The sequence below is a fragment of the Hippoglossus stenolepis genome, chromosome 11, assembly GCF_022539355.2.
Source record: "Hippoglossus stenolepis isolate QCI-W04-F060 chromosome 11, HSTE1.2, whole genome shotgun sequence".
Taxonomy (NCBI): domain Eukaryota; kingdom Metazoa; phylum Chordata; class Actinopteri; order Pleuronectiformes; family Pleuronectidae; genus Hippoglossus; species Hippoglossus stenolepis.
This window is the reverse complement of record NC_061493.1, coordinates 23,090,126-23,109,264: the sequence shown is the minus strand read 5'-3', so window position 1 is coordinate 23,109,264 and position 19,139 is coordinate 23,090,126. Positions and strand designations below refer to the sequence as shown.

At 45.9% G+C, this 19,139-nt stretch overlaps 1 protein-coding gene across 2 annotated transcripts; it reads left to right on the top strand.

The window, feature by feature from the left end:
- Positions 1–530: 530 nt before the first annotated feature.
- Positions 531–19,061, top strand: LOC118117329 (ATP-dependent 6-phosphofructokinase, platelet type). 2 transcript variants are annotated; one of them, XM_035169482.2, is made up of 22 exons: positions 531–808; positions 2,659–2,732; positions 3,791–3,868; positions 3,976–4,165; positions 4,251–4,416; positions 4,736–4,780; positions 4,882–4,990; positions 5,861–5,956; positions 6,286–6,378; positions 6,623–6,748; positions 6,946–7,010; positions 7,178–7,247; positions 9,347–9,493; positions 10,898–10,968; positions 11,069–11,156; positions 14,404–14,556; positions 15,512–15,676; positions 16,358–16,419; positions 16,931–17,042; positions 17,524–17,623; positions 17,762–17,867; positions 18,155–19,061. In XM_035169482.2, exons 1-22 carry the CDS (start codon positions 700–702, stop codon positions 18,309–18,311), a joined length of 2,382 nt encoding a protein of 793 aa, XP_035025373.1. In that variant the 5' UTR covers positions 531–699; the 3' UTR covers positions 18,312–19,061. The 2 variants fall into 2 exon arrangements, with proteins under 2 accessions (XP_035025373.1, XP_035025371.1); XM_035169480.2 differs by lacking the exon at positions 14,404–14,556 and adding an exon at positions 12,222–12,374 and having other exon boundaries at positions 533–808.
- Positions 19,062–19,139: the final 78 nt, after the last annotated feature.

The following is a 19,139-nucleotide window of genomic DNA, read 5'->3' as shown; positions in this document are numbered from 1 at the left end:
ATCATTTCACGTATGAGTCGAATCTCTTTGTGTTAAATTGTGTTGATGCTCTTTCAAAGTGTCTCTGTTTGTGACACAAAAACAGAAAAGCTCTTATCACCTCCTGACAGACAGGTCGCAGCTTCGGTTGCTATTGGTTCTAAGGAATTTCCCCCAGTACGTGTTGTGGACGCCCATTGGTGGATTGAAGCTGCCAATCAAAAACAGACTTGTCATTGGCTGTCTGGCCTCCAAGATTAGTTGAAAAAGTAAAGATGTAACACTCTGATTTTTATTTCCAGACAAATTTAAACGGGGGGGGACGGACGTGTGTTGTGTTCTTTAATATAATTACACGTGAATCAACTAAAATTATTTATTTCATAATAAATCCTTTTAACTGCTGTTGGTGGGAGATATAACTTCCTTGTGTTTGTTTGTTAGCAGAAACCTCTTCCTCCTCTTCCTCCTCTGGTACTTGTTGCTGTGGAGTGAGTCATCTGTGTTATTAGACGATCCTGGTGAAGGGGGTGCGTTTGTGCAGGGGGGCGGTGACCACTGCGGTTCTACTCCAGTATATCTCCACCCGTCTCTGACTCCCGGCGGCTCCTCACTCACCCAGTGCGTCTTTATCCATTTTCATTATTATTAGTATTATTATAAGGACCAGAGCACATCTTCCTCTTCCTCCTCCTCCTCTTCCTCCACGCACGCACTCCGATGGCGGTCGCGGCGGCACCGAAGCGGCAGGACACCCGCAAATTCTTCGAGAATTTGTCCGGCGCCGGGAAATCCATCGCGGTGCTGACCAGCGGGGGGGATGCTCAAGGTAAAGGGATGCGCGAGCCCCGGGTTCCATTATCGGACCACTCGCCTGGAAACCATCTGTTGTCGTGGCAGATCTACACAATGATCACTGGGAGAGAAATGACCTGTCCGAGAATGGAGTGTGTGATTGTTGTGAGAGTGAAGTTACACCTCTTCATAACCAGTTCATTCCTTGTTGTGTTTATATTTATATCAAATCTATAATTAATCAGATGCATGTATATTAATTTCCTCATGTTATTATTAATTGTGATGGAGCTGGGTGGTTATGCAACAGATGACGCTCCCTCTCCCTCACACGTTTCCAACATGGACGCTGCTTTATTAGTTTGATAGAAAAGATAAATACAACATCAGATACATGAGGAATCTGCACCGACACCATGAAGACCACCACCTCCTCCTTGTCTCCTCGTGCGTCCTGCAGCGCTGCACCCTCACGCGCACGGCTACCTCCTGCAGGACGGGTGCGTGCGTGTGTCCACATCCTGCAGCTGAGATCACTCAATGCACTGTGTGTTTGTGATATACCGGAGCTTCACGTGCACTTTGCTGCAGCTGTGATGGACATGACCGGGAAATCCAAAGGCCTCCTGCTTTCGGGAATCAGCTGTGGGATGACGTCAGTTATTGATTATTGATTATTATGAGTGACAGCGTGAAGGTGGCAGCAGTGGAACCTTATGTACTTCATGTCCATCTCAGTGGAAACACGGGGCTCCTGCATCACAGAGGATGAGTCGTGAGAAGAGCTGTGGTCAAGACGGAGGAGTAAACACCCGTTTCCGATGGAGCCTTTCACAGTAAACGTCGTGCTCCCCAGTTTTCCCTGTCGCGCTTTTACTCTGAAGGCGCTGTCCGCTGGCTTCCTGTGGGATGCCTACGTGAGGAGCAGCGAGTATCAGTGATGAGGAAACTGTGCGTGGAAATAAACTGAAACATCATCATTCAAAAGTGATTTAATATCATATGATGAATTAATAATCGATATTGAATTGTCCACAAACAGATGCATTGATGCTCAGACTCGTATTAATTGTGTAGTTTTATATCATTATAATAAATCCTGAAGCATCATCATTTAAATCTGATATTATATTATTTGGCTAATTTTAATAATTGATATTGAAATTTAACACATTCTTAGTTTGTAGTTTTACATCATAATAATAACCCCGCCTCAGCTTAACTGAGACGTTTCCAGGTCGTCCGTCACGTTCTTGTGAACGTGATTTATCAAGAAGGCCTCGATGGGTCGTTTACTGGGACTCAAACATGAACTGATTATATTCCAAAGGTCAAAGGTCACATAAAACTAATATGCATAGTCAAAAGCCACACTGGTTGACGAAGGACAAAGGACCCGACTGATGTTGATCTCTGATATTTGGGAATCAGATGCAGATATATTGTCCCGTGTACTCCGGCGTCCTCACACTGCAAAGACGTGCCCACTGAGGTTAGACCAATCTGCAACTGTCATTTCTGGATTATGTTGTTAATGTAGACACAAATCAAACTTTGTAATATCTGCTGATTTTAGAGCTCAACTGTTTTCACGATCCGGAAAATTTGAAAGTACGATTGCAGGTTTTTTTTAATGGTTTTTTAAAAGGTTTCACAACAAGTTCATGCCCTCACCGAAACCTCAATAAACACTTTGTCCATTTCAAACTCATCCATCTCCCATTTTTACGTAGATCCTCTTCAACCAGTCAGCACTGGCCCTGGTCTCCTGAGCTTTCTAAGTGTGTCTTCCTCCGTCCTTCAGCCGGTGTGGAGATCATGTCGGAGATGTGGCCGCTTGTTTCCAGAGACAACCACCAACTCTTCTCTGTCCCTTTTTTTCAGGCATGAACGCAGCCGTCAGGGCGGCCGTCCGAATGGGCCTCTACGTGGGGGCCAAGGTCTTCTTCATCCACGAGGTGAGACGTGACGCACGACTCCAGACGAGGCCCCCGGGGACGTCTGCGGCTTCTGTCTCACTCTCACACGATGAGCTGAATCAGGAGGGACGAGTCTCTGCCAGCGGGATTCTAGAATCAAATATCAGATATAGATATAGATATAGATATAGATAGACTCAGAGGGATGAATTAATTCCTCACTTGCTTCTCATCTCCAGTGAATGGAGCTGATCAGCGGTTTAGAAACACTGTGGCCTCAGTGTGGATTTAAGTGGATTAGCAGAGGTGGGCGTCGTCCTTCGCTTCACTCTCATCCTCGTCATCCTCGAATAACCAGCAGGCTCTGAGTAACCACAGCCGAGGCCAATGACACCTTTATTTTGGCGAGGACTTGTGCTCAGCATGTTCTTTTCCTGTTTATATTATGTTTTAGATGATTGATTTAATTAGATTTTCAGAATTATTCCCTCGTCGTTAAACTCTTCTACAATATTCTGTCACTTTTTATTGTTTGTGTGCAGAGGTTTCTATAAACAGTCTGTGGTGCAGAGTGTTCATCCCACCTGGTTTATCTGCAAAGACGGTTTTATAGTTGATTGATTTTCAACTGAAACTGAATTTACTTTATCACTGTTCACGTGTGGTTTATATATAAGTTTGAACCACATGTCGACTGTTTCTGAGGTTTGTTAAGCAACCGACACAATCTTCAAAGTAAAAGCTCTGTAGTTCAGCTCGATGGGAAACATTACAGCAGCAAATTGAGCGTTGTGCTTTTACTCTGTAGACAAAGTGCAAAAGAGGAAGTGATTCGGTGAAACGTGGTTACCATCAAAACGACCTGGTGGCCTTTTTGACCCCGAGGTTTGACCCAGTTGACCGATGCTTTCGTTTATCTGAGGACCTAGAAGAAGACATGTTCAACCGACCCACTGACCGCTACAGAGCGCCTGTTCACTTTTGCACGAGCCAAGTGTGAAGTTAAAAAGACGAACAGTTAGTCAGATAATTGTTCAACATGAAGACAGACATGTATGATGGCTGATGATCCATGTATGATATGTTCCTCCTCTCAGGGCTACCAGGGGATGGTGGACGGGGGCGATAACATCGAAGAGGCGTCGTGGGAAAGCGTCTCCAGCATGCTGCAAGTGGTGAGCAGGACGCCATCCGTGTTTCCTCTTCTCTTCTGCAAACGTGAGCGATTATTAAAAGCATCCGCCCGTGTGCCAACTCATATCTGCTGTGTTGCGTCCCTCAGGGGGGCACGGTCATCGGCAGCGCCCGCTGTAAAGAGTTCCGTAGCCACGAGGGCCGCCTGAAGGCCGCTCACAACCTGGTGAAGCGCAGCATCACCAACCTGTGTGTGATCGGAGGGGACGGCAGCTTGACCGGAGCCAACCTGTTCAGGGAGGAGTGGAGCAGCCTGCTGGACGAGCTCCTGCAGAAAGGTGACGTCTCGCTGCCGGACGGGTCAGTGCATCGCTCACACAGCCGGGGACAGGACTCACCGTGGCCCCCTGTGGTGTGTTTCAGGTCTGATCGACCAGGAGGCGACCCGCGCCAACTCGGAGCTCCACATCGTCGGCATGGTCGGCTCCATCGACAACGACTTCTGCGGCACCGACATGACCATTGGCACCGACTCGGCCCTGCACCGCATCATAGAGGTGGTGGACGCCATCATGACCACGGCTCAGAGGTGAGAGCGATGAGTCCAGATGTAACAGAACAAAAGAACGAGCAAGAAAGGACCAGAGATGAATGAGTATTACTGTACAGGTACATGTAAAATGTACGTAAGTAACAAAGTAAATGTACTTTGTTACGTCCGGCCACAGGAATATATAGATCTGTCCTCCTGCGACTGGATGGACGTTTGAGTATAACCAGGGAACATTTCAGTGTCTCTACAAACCTCAGGGAGGAGGTGAAGGTTGGAGAAGTTCAGGGTGAAGGTTGGAGGTTGAGCTTCCACTCACACGTGCTGTGTCTTGTTTCTGTGGTTTGTTGTTTTCCAGCCACCAGAGGACATTTGTTCTGGAGGTCATGGGCAGACACTGCGGGTAGGAACCTGTCTTTGTGTCAGATTACATCACTGCACACGCATATGAAAACCTATATACACAAACGAGTGTGTGGTCCTTTAAGTAACCTTTTCGTGCAGATACCTGGCCCTGGTCAGTGCCCTGGCATGTGGAGCAGATTGGGTCTTTATCCCTGAAATGCCACCTGAGGACGGCTGGGAAGACAACATGTGTCAGAAACTGTCTGAGGTAACACACACTCACACACACACACACACACACTCACACCCACACACACACACACACACACACACACATGTATGTATGTATGTCGGGACCACAGCTGCTGGATTAACTGCATCAAAACAAATGAACACAGTTGTTAAAAACCACATCAGTGAATCAACAGTTTGAAACAGGAACATATGAAGTGAGCACTCGAAGCTGAAGGAACCTGCAGAGGACTCGAGTGAGTTGATGCTGTAAACATGACCTCAGGACACAGTCACATTTCAGGGAAGACGGTTTGTTCATGTTTCAAGTCTCATGGAAAGCAGGAGTTATATTGACTGTAAAACCCGTGACTCCGGTGGGACTCGAACCCACAACCTTTGAAGGGCATCTTATTCTAAGATTAATTTACAGTAATTTACAGATTTACAGAAAGACATTGTGCTGATGTTGTTATTAGATCGCCAGATGTTTTGAAGAACATTATTTTTACAGGACTTCAAAACAAGTAGAATAACTTACGATGTATATTTGACGCACTGTGACACTAACGGGCTGATCTCGGGGTTTGACCCGCTGAGTGTTTGTCGTCGTGCAGAGTCGCTCTCGAGGTTCCAGGTTGAATATTATCATAGTCGCGGATGGAGCCATGGACAGACAAGGACGAGCCATCCTGTCTGGTTCTGTGAAGGACGTGAGTGAGTAGAGACGAGTGAGCGTCACCGGGGGGGGGGACGGAAGCTGGAGCAGCTGGTTGGAGATCAGCGTTCGACAGAGGAAACTAAACATCCCTGAAACAATCAGCTCCTCCGTCACGGGATCCAGCTTTTGAGGTTTTCTGTCATGTTTGGTTATAAATTAAAACTCTGCTTATTTACGTCCCTGCAGAACCGCGCTGATAAGAAAAGGCTGAACATTATTATCGTAGCTGAAGGAGCCATAGACGGCCACAACAAGTCTATAACTCCTGATTACATCAAGGAAGTGAGTATGATGGAGAATCTACATCAGTGTGGAGAAAACACTGATTTTTTTATTTTTAATTATCATAAAAATTGTTTCATCTTCATTCCCATCACATGTTGGTTTGTGTGCACGTCCCAGTAACATGACAGGAGATCTTTTGCATGATTTCTCCCTCTGGGTTTTACATTTTTTTATTTCTGCATTTTCTCTCGATTAAATTTAGTTTTTTTTAAATTGTACTGGAAAGTGAGAAGAAGTAATAAGCTGCTGTGGTGTTTAGATCATGCATTTACAACAGTTAGTGCTTATTTCCCGGTGATCACCCCGTGTTCTGTCTCCGCGCCCAGCTGGTCGTCCGCTGCCTGGGGTTTGACACCAGGGTCACCATCTTGGGTCACGTGCAGAGAGGTGGGACCCCCTCCGCCTTCGACAGGATCCTGGTACGTCAGCACTGATCATTTAAAGTTTTATTTTACGTGTTAACTTGAGGACGGAACATATGGATTTGATGGATTTGTCGGTTATTTCCAAAGTTCTTCTTCTTGTTCGACGTCCTGAGAATATCCTGAGAACCGGTTTCCTCCCTGAGCCTGCAGACGTTCTGCTTCTCAACTCCTCAATCTTTACCTGAGATCATGTGTGTGACCAGTAGCCGACCTTTAAATGACCCCTTGACCCCTGCAGGCCAGTCGTATGGGCGTGGAGGCCGTGCTGGCGCTGCTGGAGGCGTCTGCCAACACCCCGGCCTGCGTCGTGTCCCTGGTCGGCAACCAGGCTGTTCGACTGCCACTTATGGAGTGTGTGCAGATGGTAAGAGGGTGTGTGTGTGTGTGTGTGTGTGTGTGTGTGTGTGTGTGTGTGTGTCTGTGTGTGTGTGTGTGGAGTTGAGTGTACAGCCCTGAGGCCTGATAATACAAATGCTCCTCTACAGACCTTCACCTTTTCATGTGACCCTGAAATCACACTTTTTAAAAATTACACCATTTCCTCTGGTGTTTTGTCTTCAGACCCAGGAAGTGCAGAAGGCCATGGATGAGAAGAAGTTTGAAGAGGCGGTCCGACTGCGTGGGAGGTATCTGTTTCTCAATCAGTTTTAAAACTACGAACAAATCTATAACCAATATCACTTGTTCTCTTGTCTTTCTGCCTCAGTTTAACTGTGTGTGTATTGATTATCGATTGACTCTGACGATGACACTGTGGATTTTGTTGAACTTTGCGTTTCTCTGTCTTTTGCAGGAGCTTTGAAAACAACCTGAGAACCTACAGGCTCCTCTCCTACCGGAAAGCAGACTCTGAACTTCCGAATGTAAGAACGCCTCACGGTCCCAGGACAGAAAACAACTGTGATCATATCGAACCAGTCAATTCTCAACGATTTAATTCCTCTGATGTGTTTTCCCACCAGCGGCTCAGAGATTTGTGCGTTAGCATTTCAGGTACTTCCGGACCTGTAGTCTCTTATTTCTTTCTTTGACACTAACGCCGAGTGTGTTTCTCTGTGACTGTCGGTCCTGAGGGAGAGGAGGAGGAGGAGGACGAAGAGCAGTTTGATGTGTGTGATGATGACGCTGCAGCTCAACAGGCTCCAGTTGAGCGTCTGTAGCTTCTGCAGCCGTAGTTCAAAGAGCAGATGAAACCTCCAGGACTAATATTCTACGGGGTTGTTTAAGAGCTCCAGTCCGTCTATGTTCTCGCTCAGTGGCTGAAGATGTCAGGGTCAGAGCTCGACGCTCGTTTCTTCTCGCTCTGCTCAGGCGTAGAAGTGCAGACGTCCAACGAGCTGCGTTCGAGCCGCAGGGGAAGTCGTCCCTCCAGCTCCCGCCGTCACAGACAATCACAGACAATCACAGACAGATCTGTTGTGATCCGCTTCCAGTGAAACTGAAATCGCCTGTTTACAGTTTAATGTCACGGCTGAAAATGACTTGGCTCATTCTCAAGTCAAAGCGTGACAGGCTCCGTTCACCCTGTGAGAACTGGCTGCTGAAGTTAGTGCCTGACGCAGGTTTGTCTGAGCGATACATCAGGTGGCAGATTGGAATCGGACGATATCAGTGTTTGTGTTTGCAGACATATGAAAACTTTTATTTTGCAGAATGAACATTGCAGGATTTTTCCTTATATTTCTAGTTGTATTTGTGTTTTCTTTTTATTTATAGTATATGTAAGTTTAAACTAATAATATCGAACCTTAGTTACATTTATTTAACGTAAGGGTTTGATAACGACATCTTAGGAATCATTTGCCAATTTAGTTTTTAGTATTTATCAGTTGATATATTGATGATAGTGATAGAGTCCTAAATTATCTCTGTTACCAGTAATATCAGGGTTTCTTAAGATGAGCTGATGTCACCCAGTTTTATATTTAAATAATCTGTTTATCATCAATAAGAATAATTACATAGAACACTTCATCACAAAGGTTTAAATTAAACTTTAAATGAATCAATGTGACGTGGAGACGTTGACACCAGACGTCTTGAGAGTCAGGACAAAACATCGCTTACTTAAACGATCACGCAGTTTGGTGACAGTGGAAGTTAGAAGTTGTCAGCAAAGTAATCATGGTAATTAAAATCTGAAACGGTTCAATTAACCTTCAGGAAACTAACCTTCAGGAAACTAACTGTGAAACCGGTTTCATCCACGAGATGAAATCTGGAAGTGTGCGAGCCGCTCCTGGTGCGTTTCTCCGGATGAGTGTGAGTCCGACAGGAGAGAAAGCTGTGGTCCATCTGTGAGAGTTTTCATTTAACTGCGACTGATGAGAAAGCAGCTGCAGCTTCACTGCGTCTCCTAGCAGCATGTGGCCTCGTGCATGGGAGGTGATCTGTGCCTGCTGCTGCTGACGTCCTGCTCACAGAGTGTCTCCTCAGTGAGACGTGGATGGTTTTACGAGGCAGTGGAGATGATGTTGAACTTCCAGGAGAAATGCAGAAGGGCTGGGTCATAAAACGATAATGAGAAACATCATCAAATATCAAAAATATCCACATTTTGTTGATGCAGATAGTGTTTTTGTGAAATCACTTTGCTGTTTGAAAAGTTAATTTTCTGCCCAATCAGAAAAATGTCAAACCACAATCAACTGGCTGCTGTTTAAATCTGAAAAGAAGATTGATTTGACTTTTATAATTGATCATTTTAATGATAACTTTATTAATCAACATCTCAGCTCAGCCCTGATCTGCAGTGAATCACCTGTTCGTCTTCATTGCCTCTAAACGTTGCTGCTGCACCGTCTCCTCCAAACCGAGCATCGTACAAACTGTGTGTTCACAGAGTGTAAGATGTGTGCAGATGTTTCACAACGTGTGGTCCCACATGGTCCCTGAATAGGACACTGTGTTGTTGTGTGTTTGTGTGTGTTTGTGTGTGACCGCTGCTCTCCGTCTCCCACAGAGCTCCTTCAACGTGGCCGTGCTGAACGTCGGTGCACCGGCCGCCGGTATGAACGCTGCCGTGCGTTCTGCCGTCAGAGTGGGAATCACCGAGGGCCACAAAATGTTCTCGGTCAGCGACGGCTTCGAGGGATTCTACAAAGGACAAGTGAGAGAAAGTGACACAAACATCTGGTTATTTTCATTCACTGTGTGTTTGTGTGGTGAAACGTATTCTGCAGCTGAGAAGAAGGAAAACTCCAATAGGAAATAATGTTTTATGGACGGCTTCAAAACTTCATTTTAGATTTCAACCTCTCACAGTTTATTTAAATTTTTATAGTGTCTCGATATTTATCCCACACACTTTCTCTAAAAGCTTCATTTACCAAAAACATAATTGAATCACTCAGTTAACTCTTTCTTAACAAATCCACAAATTAAATGTAGGACGTCTGTAAATATCTTGAAATCTGGGCTCACGCAGACAAAAGTTCAGCAGTCGACTCGACTCCTTCATTCTTCACCGGTGCAGGATCCAAATCTTTAAACTGGCTCCATGAGCAGTGAACATATGGGGCGAGCAGCGTTCCTCCGTGAGGTCACAGTGACCAGCGGCGCAGGAAGTGGCTGCTCTCCTCTCTCTGGGCTGCAGTGGTGATAACGCAGAGGAACAGCCCTAGCTTACTGTGATCCAATTACTCCACTCCCACAGCTGCTGCACACACAAGCACCATGTTGGATTCTCCTCATTGTGCTCATGCTCTCCACACACACACACACACACACACACACACACACGTGCGTGCTCATGAAGTTGATGAAGCCCAGATGCGAGCTGACATGTAGCAGCAGGATTAGACGTGATTGAGAAGTGAAGCCGTGATAAGGCCGACGAGAGCAGAGAGCAGATAACGTGTCGGGGCTCTAGTTTCTGTAACGCTCTCGGATTAAGACGCTTCACACGGATCCTTTTTCTCTCATTCATCCCACACACCGTCTCACACAGGGGCTTTATATATTGAGACGTCAGATATGCACATCTGCCTCCACACTCAGACAACATTGTATTTGTAGAGCCCCACTGAATATTTCTCTTTTTTAAAACTGATTCAGCCCCCCCGGAGAACCAGAGGAGAAATCTGCTCTGTAATCTGATCTGGTCGTGTGAGGAGTCAGGAGCCAAATCTCAAAGCTCCGGCAGAATCAGCATGTTTGATATTTAGGATTTAAAATCACGAGGATTTAGTCAATTCTCTCCGAGCAGAACCACAACAGCCAATCAGAGAAACAGGAGCACACTCATTTTGTAAGAGCATAATAAATTGAATTTCAGACCCACAGAAATGCAGGAATATCAGCGTCACAGAATCATCTGTGAATATAAAGGTGAAGCAGAATAACCCTGGAAACATCTCTATTATCTCCACAGCCAGAGGATCCACAGGATTTACCACACTGACGTCAGCTCTGAGTGTTTGGACACGATTGGTTTTCTGTTGTTTTTAGATTAAAACGGTTTCAGTCAAACTTTGGGAACAGAGGAATAATCCTGACGTCTTTCTTTGGTCAGATCAAGGAGATCAAGTGGGGCGATGTCGGTGGCTGGACGGGACAGGGGGGGTCGCTGCTCGGGACCAAAAGGTAAATCGCCGCAGTCACAGAAAAACATTCGTCGATATGACAAATCATTTCCACGGAGTCGGACTTCAAGTGGAGCGTTTCTCGCTCGTCTCTGTTCCAGGACTCTTCCGGGAAAACATCTGGATAAGATAGCTGAGCAGATGAGGATCCATAACATCAACGCCCTGCTCGTCATCGGAGGATTCGAGGTTCGTGTTTAATCTTAGTTCCTCGATCATTCATCTCTCTGAACATCTCCTGTCACTCACAGTAAAACAATGACAAGATCGTAGACTTATTCTGAAATGTGAAATACTTTATTCTGGATATTGTTTCATTCCTCAAAGCAAATGATGATTGTATTTCTGTACCTTTCAAACATCATAGTCACATTTTCACCTCTTTGTCCAGTGTTTCATTTTCACTTTTCCCCTTTTTGTTCAACAATGAGTCCATTTAATCTTTAATCACCGATTCAACCTATTTAAATAACATTTATTTATGACTTTATTAAAAGGAAATAAGATTTGGAGACAGTTAAATGTCACAGGCTTTCTGCTCGTGCAAAGACGAACCTCACGATGGTTTGTTTGTAAAGACTCGTGACAATTAACGTAAGATGAAGAAGTAGAAAGAGATCGTAGAAGCTGTTAGTTTAACTTTACTTGGACTCTACTTCCTGTGTGCGTCTCACTGTCCATCGTGATTGGCCTGGCTCTCTCCTCTTGACTTCTCCCTCCACTAAACTCCTCCCCGACCTGGTGTCCGTCCCTCTATTGTTTTGTCTCCACCACGATAGGACACGGTCACACGTACGTGAAAGTAGCAGCGGCGAACCTTTGTCTCCCGCCCACTTCCAATCCGTCTGTTCTCGTCTCAATTCTCTTAATGTTATTTTAGTTTGAGTCAATTTTACAGATTCATCTCTTTTACTCCTCGTTGTTAAGCGCTTTGTGAAATCGCTAAGAAAACTGCCACTTAATGAAACGTTTAATATTATTATTATATTTAATTCAAGTTCACACGTTCAACTTCCCGCTTCACATTCATGTATGTGTGACCTTACTTAGACGTCCAGGCCCCTCCCACCCCGGACCACACCCGTTTCCATTCTACATCCAGTTCTTATTAACTAATAATAATAATAATAATCACACTCAGCTCATCCCACCAGTTTTCCTTCAACCTTCCTTCCTCTCCCTCATCCCCCCCTTTTTCGTCTCGCCACTCATCCTGAATGATAACCAATAAGACGCTGGCTCTCACCGCTGCAGGCCTACGTGGGATTACTGGAACTGTCCTCTGCTCGGGACAAATATGACGAGTTCTGTGTCCCCATGGTCATGGTCCCCGCCACCGTGTCCAACAATATCCCCGGGTCCGACCTCAGCATTGGCTCAGACACGGCTCTGAACGCCATTACTGATGTAAGTGAGGCTGGATCACAGTGTGAGTGTGTGTGTGTGTGTAGTCGGACGTCTCACACACACACAGACACACACACCTCCCAGGGTTCTGCTGATTGACAGCTCGCATCCACACATGATCAATCACAAGGTTTATTTGACAGGTTAAGAAACATCAGCGTAAAACTACAGGATTCTTACAAAAAGGATTTTCGGAAATATTGAACTAAATATTGTATTTGAGACATAAGTTAAAACATCTCAAATCCAGAAAGTGTCCCAGGTTCAGTGTCTCTACAGCAGCAATGTTTTATTTTCATTTTCAACTTCTGAGAAACCAGGAAATCAAGATGTTATAAATAAAACTATTCCTCATTTATTACTTTGAACTAATATATAAGAAAAGAAAATCCTTCATTAGTCCCACAAAGGGGAAATATGGAAAGAGGATCATCTGAAAGAGTATCAGGACCAAGAAAGACAAATTAAGTTTCCAGAGCTTTCAGGTGAAAATCTTCTGCAGAATTCGAGCCGGTAGAAACTAATAATCAGGATCTGGACGACGTCCACGTCAACAGGACACGTGAAGTTGAACAAGCCTTAGTTGCTGGTTGTTGTTGGAGGCGAGCTGCTCAGCGCAGGGCCCAGGTAAGTGCTGGAGCATGACGTGTGGTGGCATGTTGTTAGCATGTGGCCCTTTCTGTGTTGGTTTGGTAAACAGCAGAGAACCGGACAGTGTCCAGTTCAACGCATCAGGGACTCGTCTGTCTCTTCTGTCTCGCTCCCTCTCTTCAGTCTCGCTCCTTCTCTTCTGTGCCACTGACTCTCTTCTGTCTGGCTCCTTCTCTTCTGTCTCGCTCCCTCTCTTCAGTCTCGCTCCTTCTCTTCTGTCTCGCTGACTCTCTTCTGTCTCACTGACTCTCTTCTGTCTCGCTGACTCTCTTCTGTCTCTACTGTCTCACTGACTCTCTTCTGTCTCGCTGACTCTCTTCTGTCTCGCTCCTTCTCTTCTGTCTCGCTGACTCTCTTCTGTCTCTACTGTCTCGCTCCCTCTCTTCTGTCTCTTCTGTCTCTTCTGTCTCTTCTGTCTCGCTGACTCTCTTCTGTCTCACTGACTCTCTTCTGTCTCTACTGTCTCGCTCCCTCTCTTCTGTCTCTTCTGTCTCGCTCCCTCTCTACTGTCTCGCTCCCTCTCTTCTGTCTCTTCCTCTCTCTTCCTCTCTTCTGTCTCTACTGTCTCACTCCTCTCTTCTGTCTCTTCTGTCTCTCTTCCTCTCTTCTGTCTCGCTCCTCTCTCTTCTGTCTCGCTCCTTCTCTTCTGTCTCACTGACTCTCTTCTGTCTCGCTGACTCTCTTCTGTCTCTACTGTCTCGCTCCCTCTCTTCTGTCTCTTCTGTCTCTTCTGTCTCTTCTGTCTCGCTGACTCTCTTCTGTCTCGCTGACTCTCTTCTGTCTCTACTGTCTCGCTCCCTCTCTTCTGTCTCTTCTGTCTCGCTCCCTCTCTTCTGTCTCGCTCCCTCTCTTCTGTCTCTTCTGTCTCTCTTCCTCTCTTCTGTCTCTTCTGTCTCACTCCCTCTCTTCTGTCTCTTCTGCTCTCTCTTCCTCTCTTCTGTCTTGCTCCCTCTCTTCTGTCTCGCTCCCTCTCCTCCTCAATGGCGTGCACGTCCACATTTTAAATTGTGTTGGACGAGACGAGGCCCGATGTCCGACCTCAGCACGTCTCCTCCGTTTATTGGACATAAAAGGAAACGTTGCTCCGAGCGTCTGAAGTCCGTCCCCCAATCTTTATCTCGTCACGTCAACACTGTCCCATGTCAGCCAGGGTGAAGCCTCCACTCCCCCCTCCCCATCTCCCCGGTCTGTAGGAAGCCAAAGCCCCCGTCACCCGGAGAGAGCCAGAGACACACACACACAGACACACAGACACACACACACAGACACACACACACACACACACACACACACACAGTTTCCTACACAAGGTCACATGTGTCAGACGTGTAGTGCTCCCCCTGGGGGTCTAACCCAATGTTGCGGCCACCACCACCAGGCCCTCGAGTCCCTGCTGCAGCTGAACGAGGCCCGAGCAGACTACGAGGAGTTGTGCATCCCCATGTGCATGCTGCCTGCCACCATTAGTAACAACGTGCCCGGCACCGACCTCAGCATCGGCGCCGACACGTCCCTCAACGCCATCGTGGAGGTAAGGTCCAGTGGAAGAGGTGAAACATGGCGGCTAGAAGTTTCCTGTGTTATAGAATCACAAATAAATGACTTGAGACGTTTCTCCGGATCACGACTTGAGACGTTTGGCAGAACAACAAACTGTAAAAAATAACGTGATGACACAGAATCAGCAAAAAGTGTTTGAGAGCCGGATTTTAATCAATCGTCTCAAACAATGTTGGTTCACAGCCGTTTCTGTAAAGAGTCTGTGAGCACACGTTCCTGTATTTAAAGAAAGGGAAGATGCAGAACTCCAATGTGCATGTGTCTGTGAATGCTGTTGTGTTGTGTTGATGGATCTTTGAAACGTGCTCGTCTCCTCCGGCTCGTAGAGTTTGTGAGTTTGTCAGGTCTGGATTGGAAACTGTTTATACCACACCTCTAAACACATATTACTACTACACAGAAGTGATGAAGTAATAAAAGGCTTTTGTTGTCACAGTATTAAATGTTTGACATCTGGTGCCTTTAATATTCCTCATGTGGATGTTACAGGTAAGATGAAGAGAACTTTGAACGCTTTTAAAAGGACGTTTTTATTTAGCTTTCAAAATCCTGCATCAACAAAAATGAGTTAAAATGTGATTCATTCAGATTGTAGGACGAAGGCTTCACCCTGTGCACGACTGAATGTTTGGTCTCGTCTTGTAGGAAAGTCACAGGTCATGATCCCGGCTGCACGCTCGCTCCTCTGTTCAAGCAGAGCTGCAGCTAATCGTCATCTTGTCACATCACAGACACACAAAGTGATGACATGAGACAGATAAAAGCAGCAAATCTGCACATTTGGGAAACTGCAGCCTGTGGGTGTTCAGTTCTTCTCACTCGTGTGATTCATTAGCTTCAGCTCTACTGTCAAATCGTTTGCTGCTGCATGTTTTTCTTTGTGTTGCCTCTTCAATAACTGTGACCTCTGTGCATGTGGGAATCAGACGTGTGACCGCATCAAGCAGTCGGCCAGTGGCACCAAGCGGCGGGTTTTCATCATCGAGACCATGGGGGGCTACTGCGGCTACCTGGCCACTGTGGGGGGGCTGGCTGCCGGGGCGGACGCCGTCTACATCTACGAGGAACCGTTTGACATCCGGGACCTGCAGGTCAGAGACCAGTCGCTTTCTACAACGTTTTTATTTGAGCATCTCGTCGCCGCGGAGTCAAAACTTCTGAAGCTCTGAAGCTTCTCTCTGCTCGTCTTCTCCGTCGACTGACTCCTCACCACGCTCACCCTGACCTCAGTCTCCGGCGTGGGCAGGCGACCCAGACTGGTTTATTAATAACCTCTGAGCTGCATCACTGAATGACTGACAGCTGTCATCAGATCAGGACGGTTAGACGAGTTCAAACTGGGGCTCGACTGCGTTTTATAAACTACAGACTGTAACTTGACTCTATCATTTAAGTTTTGTTGCATTTCTTTAAATTAGTAATTCGTTTTTAAATAAATTAAAAAAATATATATTTTAACATTAAACATAATAGATTGATATCATCTGAATAACGTGAAAAAATAACTGACATGACGACAAAGCATATTTATGTGAAAAAGTAAAAGTCTTTTTAAAATCTGAGGAAGAAATTTAAATAATAATGTATTTAATGGAGATAGACGAAGCCCAGTCAGACCTTTCTGTCGTGTTTGAGGGTTGTTGGCGCCCCCAGGTGGTCCGAACACCACCCTGCGTGTCTCCTTTCTGGGGAGGCGAGAGGCGAAGGTGTGATTTGGATCTGGAGCCTGCAGGTTGGAGGTCACTGTTCCACGCTCTGCTCTGTGTTTCCAGGCCAACGTGGAGCATCTGACGCAGAAGATGAAGACGAGCATCCAGAGGGGCTTAGTGATCAGGTGAGGATCCACTGGCTCTTTCCAGCTGCTGCTGTTTCTCCGGCGTCACCTCGAGTTTCTGACTGAGGGAAGAAACAGATGCAAAACTACTGAGATGTGTAATTTTGATGGTAATTTGCACTAATCGCACGAAACCAGTGAGTCTGAGAATCTGTTTGACATCAGATCGACCTTACAGATGTTAACTCGGGTCATGTGGTACGTGGCTATTTCTGTCCACTGCACCATCCTGCTGTTTTCCAGCAGGTCGGAGGAAATAGGACGAAAGTATTATATTTTGTACATTGTGTCTGAGCTGAGGTTCACATCTGCGTGATTTCATTATCACAAGAAGCACGGCAGATAGAGAGATTTAAAATAGTTAGTTCAAGAAGTACAAGGTAGTTTGGACTCATCTGATTTCTGTCTCTCACCGCACTGAAAACAAAAAGTCGTCACGAAGGAAGTTTCTTATGTCTGCAGCTTTCGTTTGACCTTGAGTGAACTGACCCTTTTCATGTCGTCGTTTCAGGAACGAGAACTGCAACGAGAACTTCACCACGGACTTCATCTACCAGCTGTACTCGGAGGAGGGTCGGGGCGTGTTCGACTGCAGGAAGAACATCCTGGGTCACATGCAGCAGGTCGGACGCACACGCCAACAAACACACGCTTCACTGAACCAGCTCTGTTTGTTCATCTCCATCAATCTGCAGCGTGTTTCTGTATCTGCATGTTTTCTTAAGTTGCAGCGTGTTGAACTCTCTCAGCCTCTGTAGAAACCTCCGTGTTTTCCTAACAACTGTGTCCCGAGAGGATCCGTAAATGAACCCTGGTCCTTTACTGGGTCGCGTAGAGCTCAAGTCTTTCCCAGCATGCACTGGGAGGGAGCTGTCCAAACACTGTGGATGTGTTTCAGCTGAGTCGTGATCAGTTGTCACTTGGACTCAAAAGATGAACTGATGAAATGTCACGGTGACATCACATGAATCTGATTTAGGCGGAACCTGCAGTGTGATAATTCTAGTTCATGTATTTATTTATTTACATACATCTACAATTATCTGTTTTAATAGTTTCAGAAGCCTTATTTCAAATATAATATATATATCCTTCTTTCCCCAGGGAGGAGCTCCGTCTCCATTCGATAGAAACTTCGGCACCAAAGTTGCTGCTAAAGCGATGCAGTGGATCACACGGACGCTCAAGGACTCTTACAAAGGAGGTAAAGCAGAAGTCATAACCCTTTACTTTGAAGAGGACGTTTAACTTGAGCTCTGGTTGCCTGTTTCTCTGGGTTCATCCGGGGGTTTTGTTCCCGTGCACACACGCGCTGGTTGTTAACGCTTGTTTCTCTGTGCAGGACGAGTGTTTGCCAACTCGGAGGACACCGCCTGTCTGCTGGGGATGCGTCGCAGGGCGATGGTCTTTCAGCCCGTGTCCCAGCTCCGGGACGAGACCGACTTTGTGTAAGAGAGAAGAGTTTCGTGACTTTCTTCACTTAACCATCGGTTGTACGATACTTTCCCCGATGCATTGTGGGAAACAACGAGATGAGTCCACGTGGCGAAGTCACGATACAGTGATCAGTGAATTCGGACTCAGACTATGACACTTTCATATATTTTACAAACATGAGAACCTGTTTTGTTTCTAACATCGAACATCTTGGTAAAACAGAACAATTTTATAGAAACATTAAACATTTAAGGCTCAACAATCAGAATAAAAAGCCCTTTGTATTGTGTCCTTCCAGCCACAGGATCCCGAAGGAGCAGTGGTGGCTGAAGCTCCGTCCACTCATGAAAATCTTGGCCAAGTACAAGACGAGCTACGACGTGTCCGACTCCGGACAACTGGAACCCGTGACCCGGGTCCGGCCCAGAGAGAGCGACACCTCGGCCGCCATTTGAACAGACGACGCCGCCGCCGCCGGTCAAGAGATTCACTCCGACGTGAAAACAGCTTCACAAAACCGTGATGGCTCCTCACACCAGGACTGATTGACAAATAAATTATGGTAGATTTTAAAAGGCGGATGATAATATTAAAAGGTTCAACGTGTGGTTCAGTCACTGCAGCTTTCAGACGGGGGTCGTCGATATTTTTGATTTTGACAGATTGGTCTTTCGGGAATAGAGCTTTTCACATAGTTTCAACAAGCGAGTCTTACCAACTTTGATTGGGGGATCTACAAAGTTAATATATACCTAAATATATATATATATATATAAGCGCTCCTCATTATGAACTGTAAAATTCAAGTTCTGGTCCTGATGATGTAGCTTTATCTATTTATTTCTAAGACGCTAAAGCTGAGCGAACGTCCATGTTGCATAAAAACAGAAAGCTGGAATCGGGTAATCGCGTTTTTAAATGTCGCTTTTGTCGTTTTTATTTCCCACTGCACTTTGAGCCCCGTGATCAATGTAACTCCCCCGAAGCTGCTTATAAAAGAGAGAACGTGCCCGAGGATCAGACTCACGAGACCTGTTCGCAAAAACGTCAACCATTTGTCTTTTTTCCTTTTAAAACCTTTTAACCCCACGTTGTTGGAAGTGAGGCAGAGAACGGTGGGAAACTGAGTCCAACGTTAACCTTTGTGCTCGCGGTGCTTGTGTGTCCTTGTCAGAGTAATAAATCATGTACTGTGTGGAAAGTTATGAGGTTGTGTTGTTTTTTTTTTTAAAACCACAGAAACACGAACGTCATCATTTAAGTCGTGTTGACTCTGGAAATAA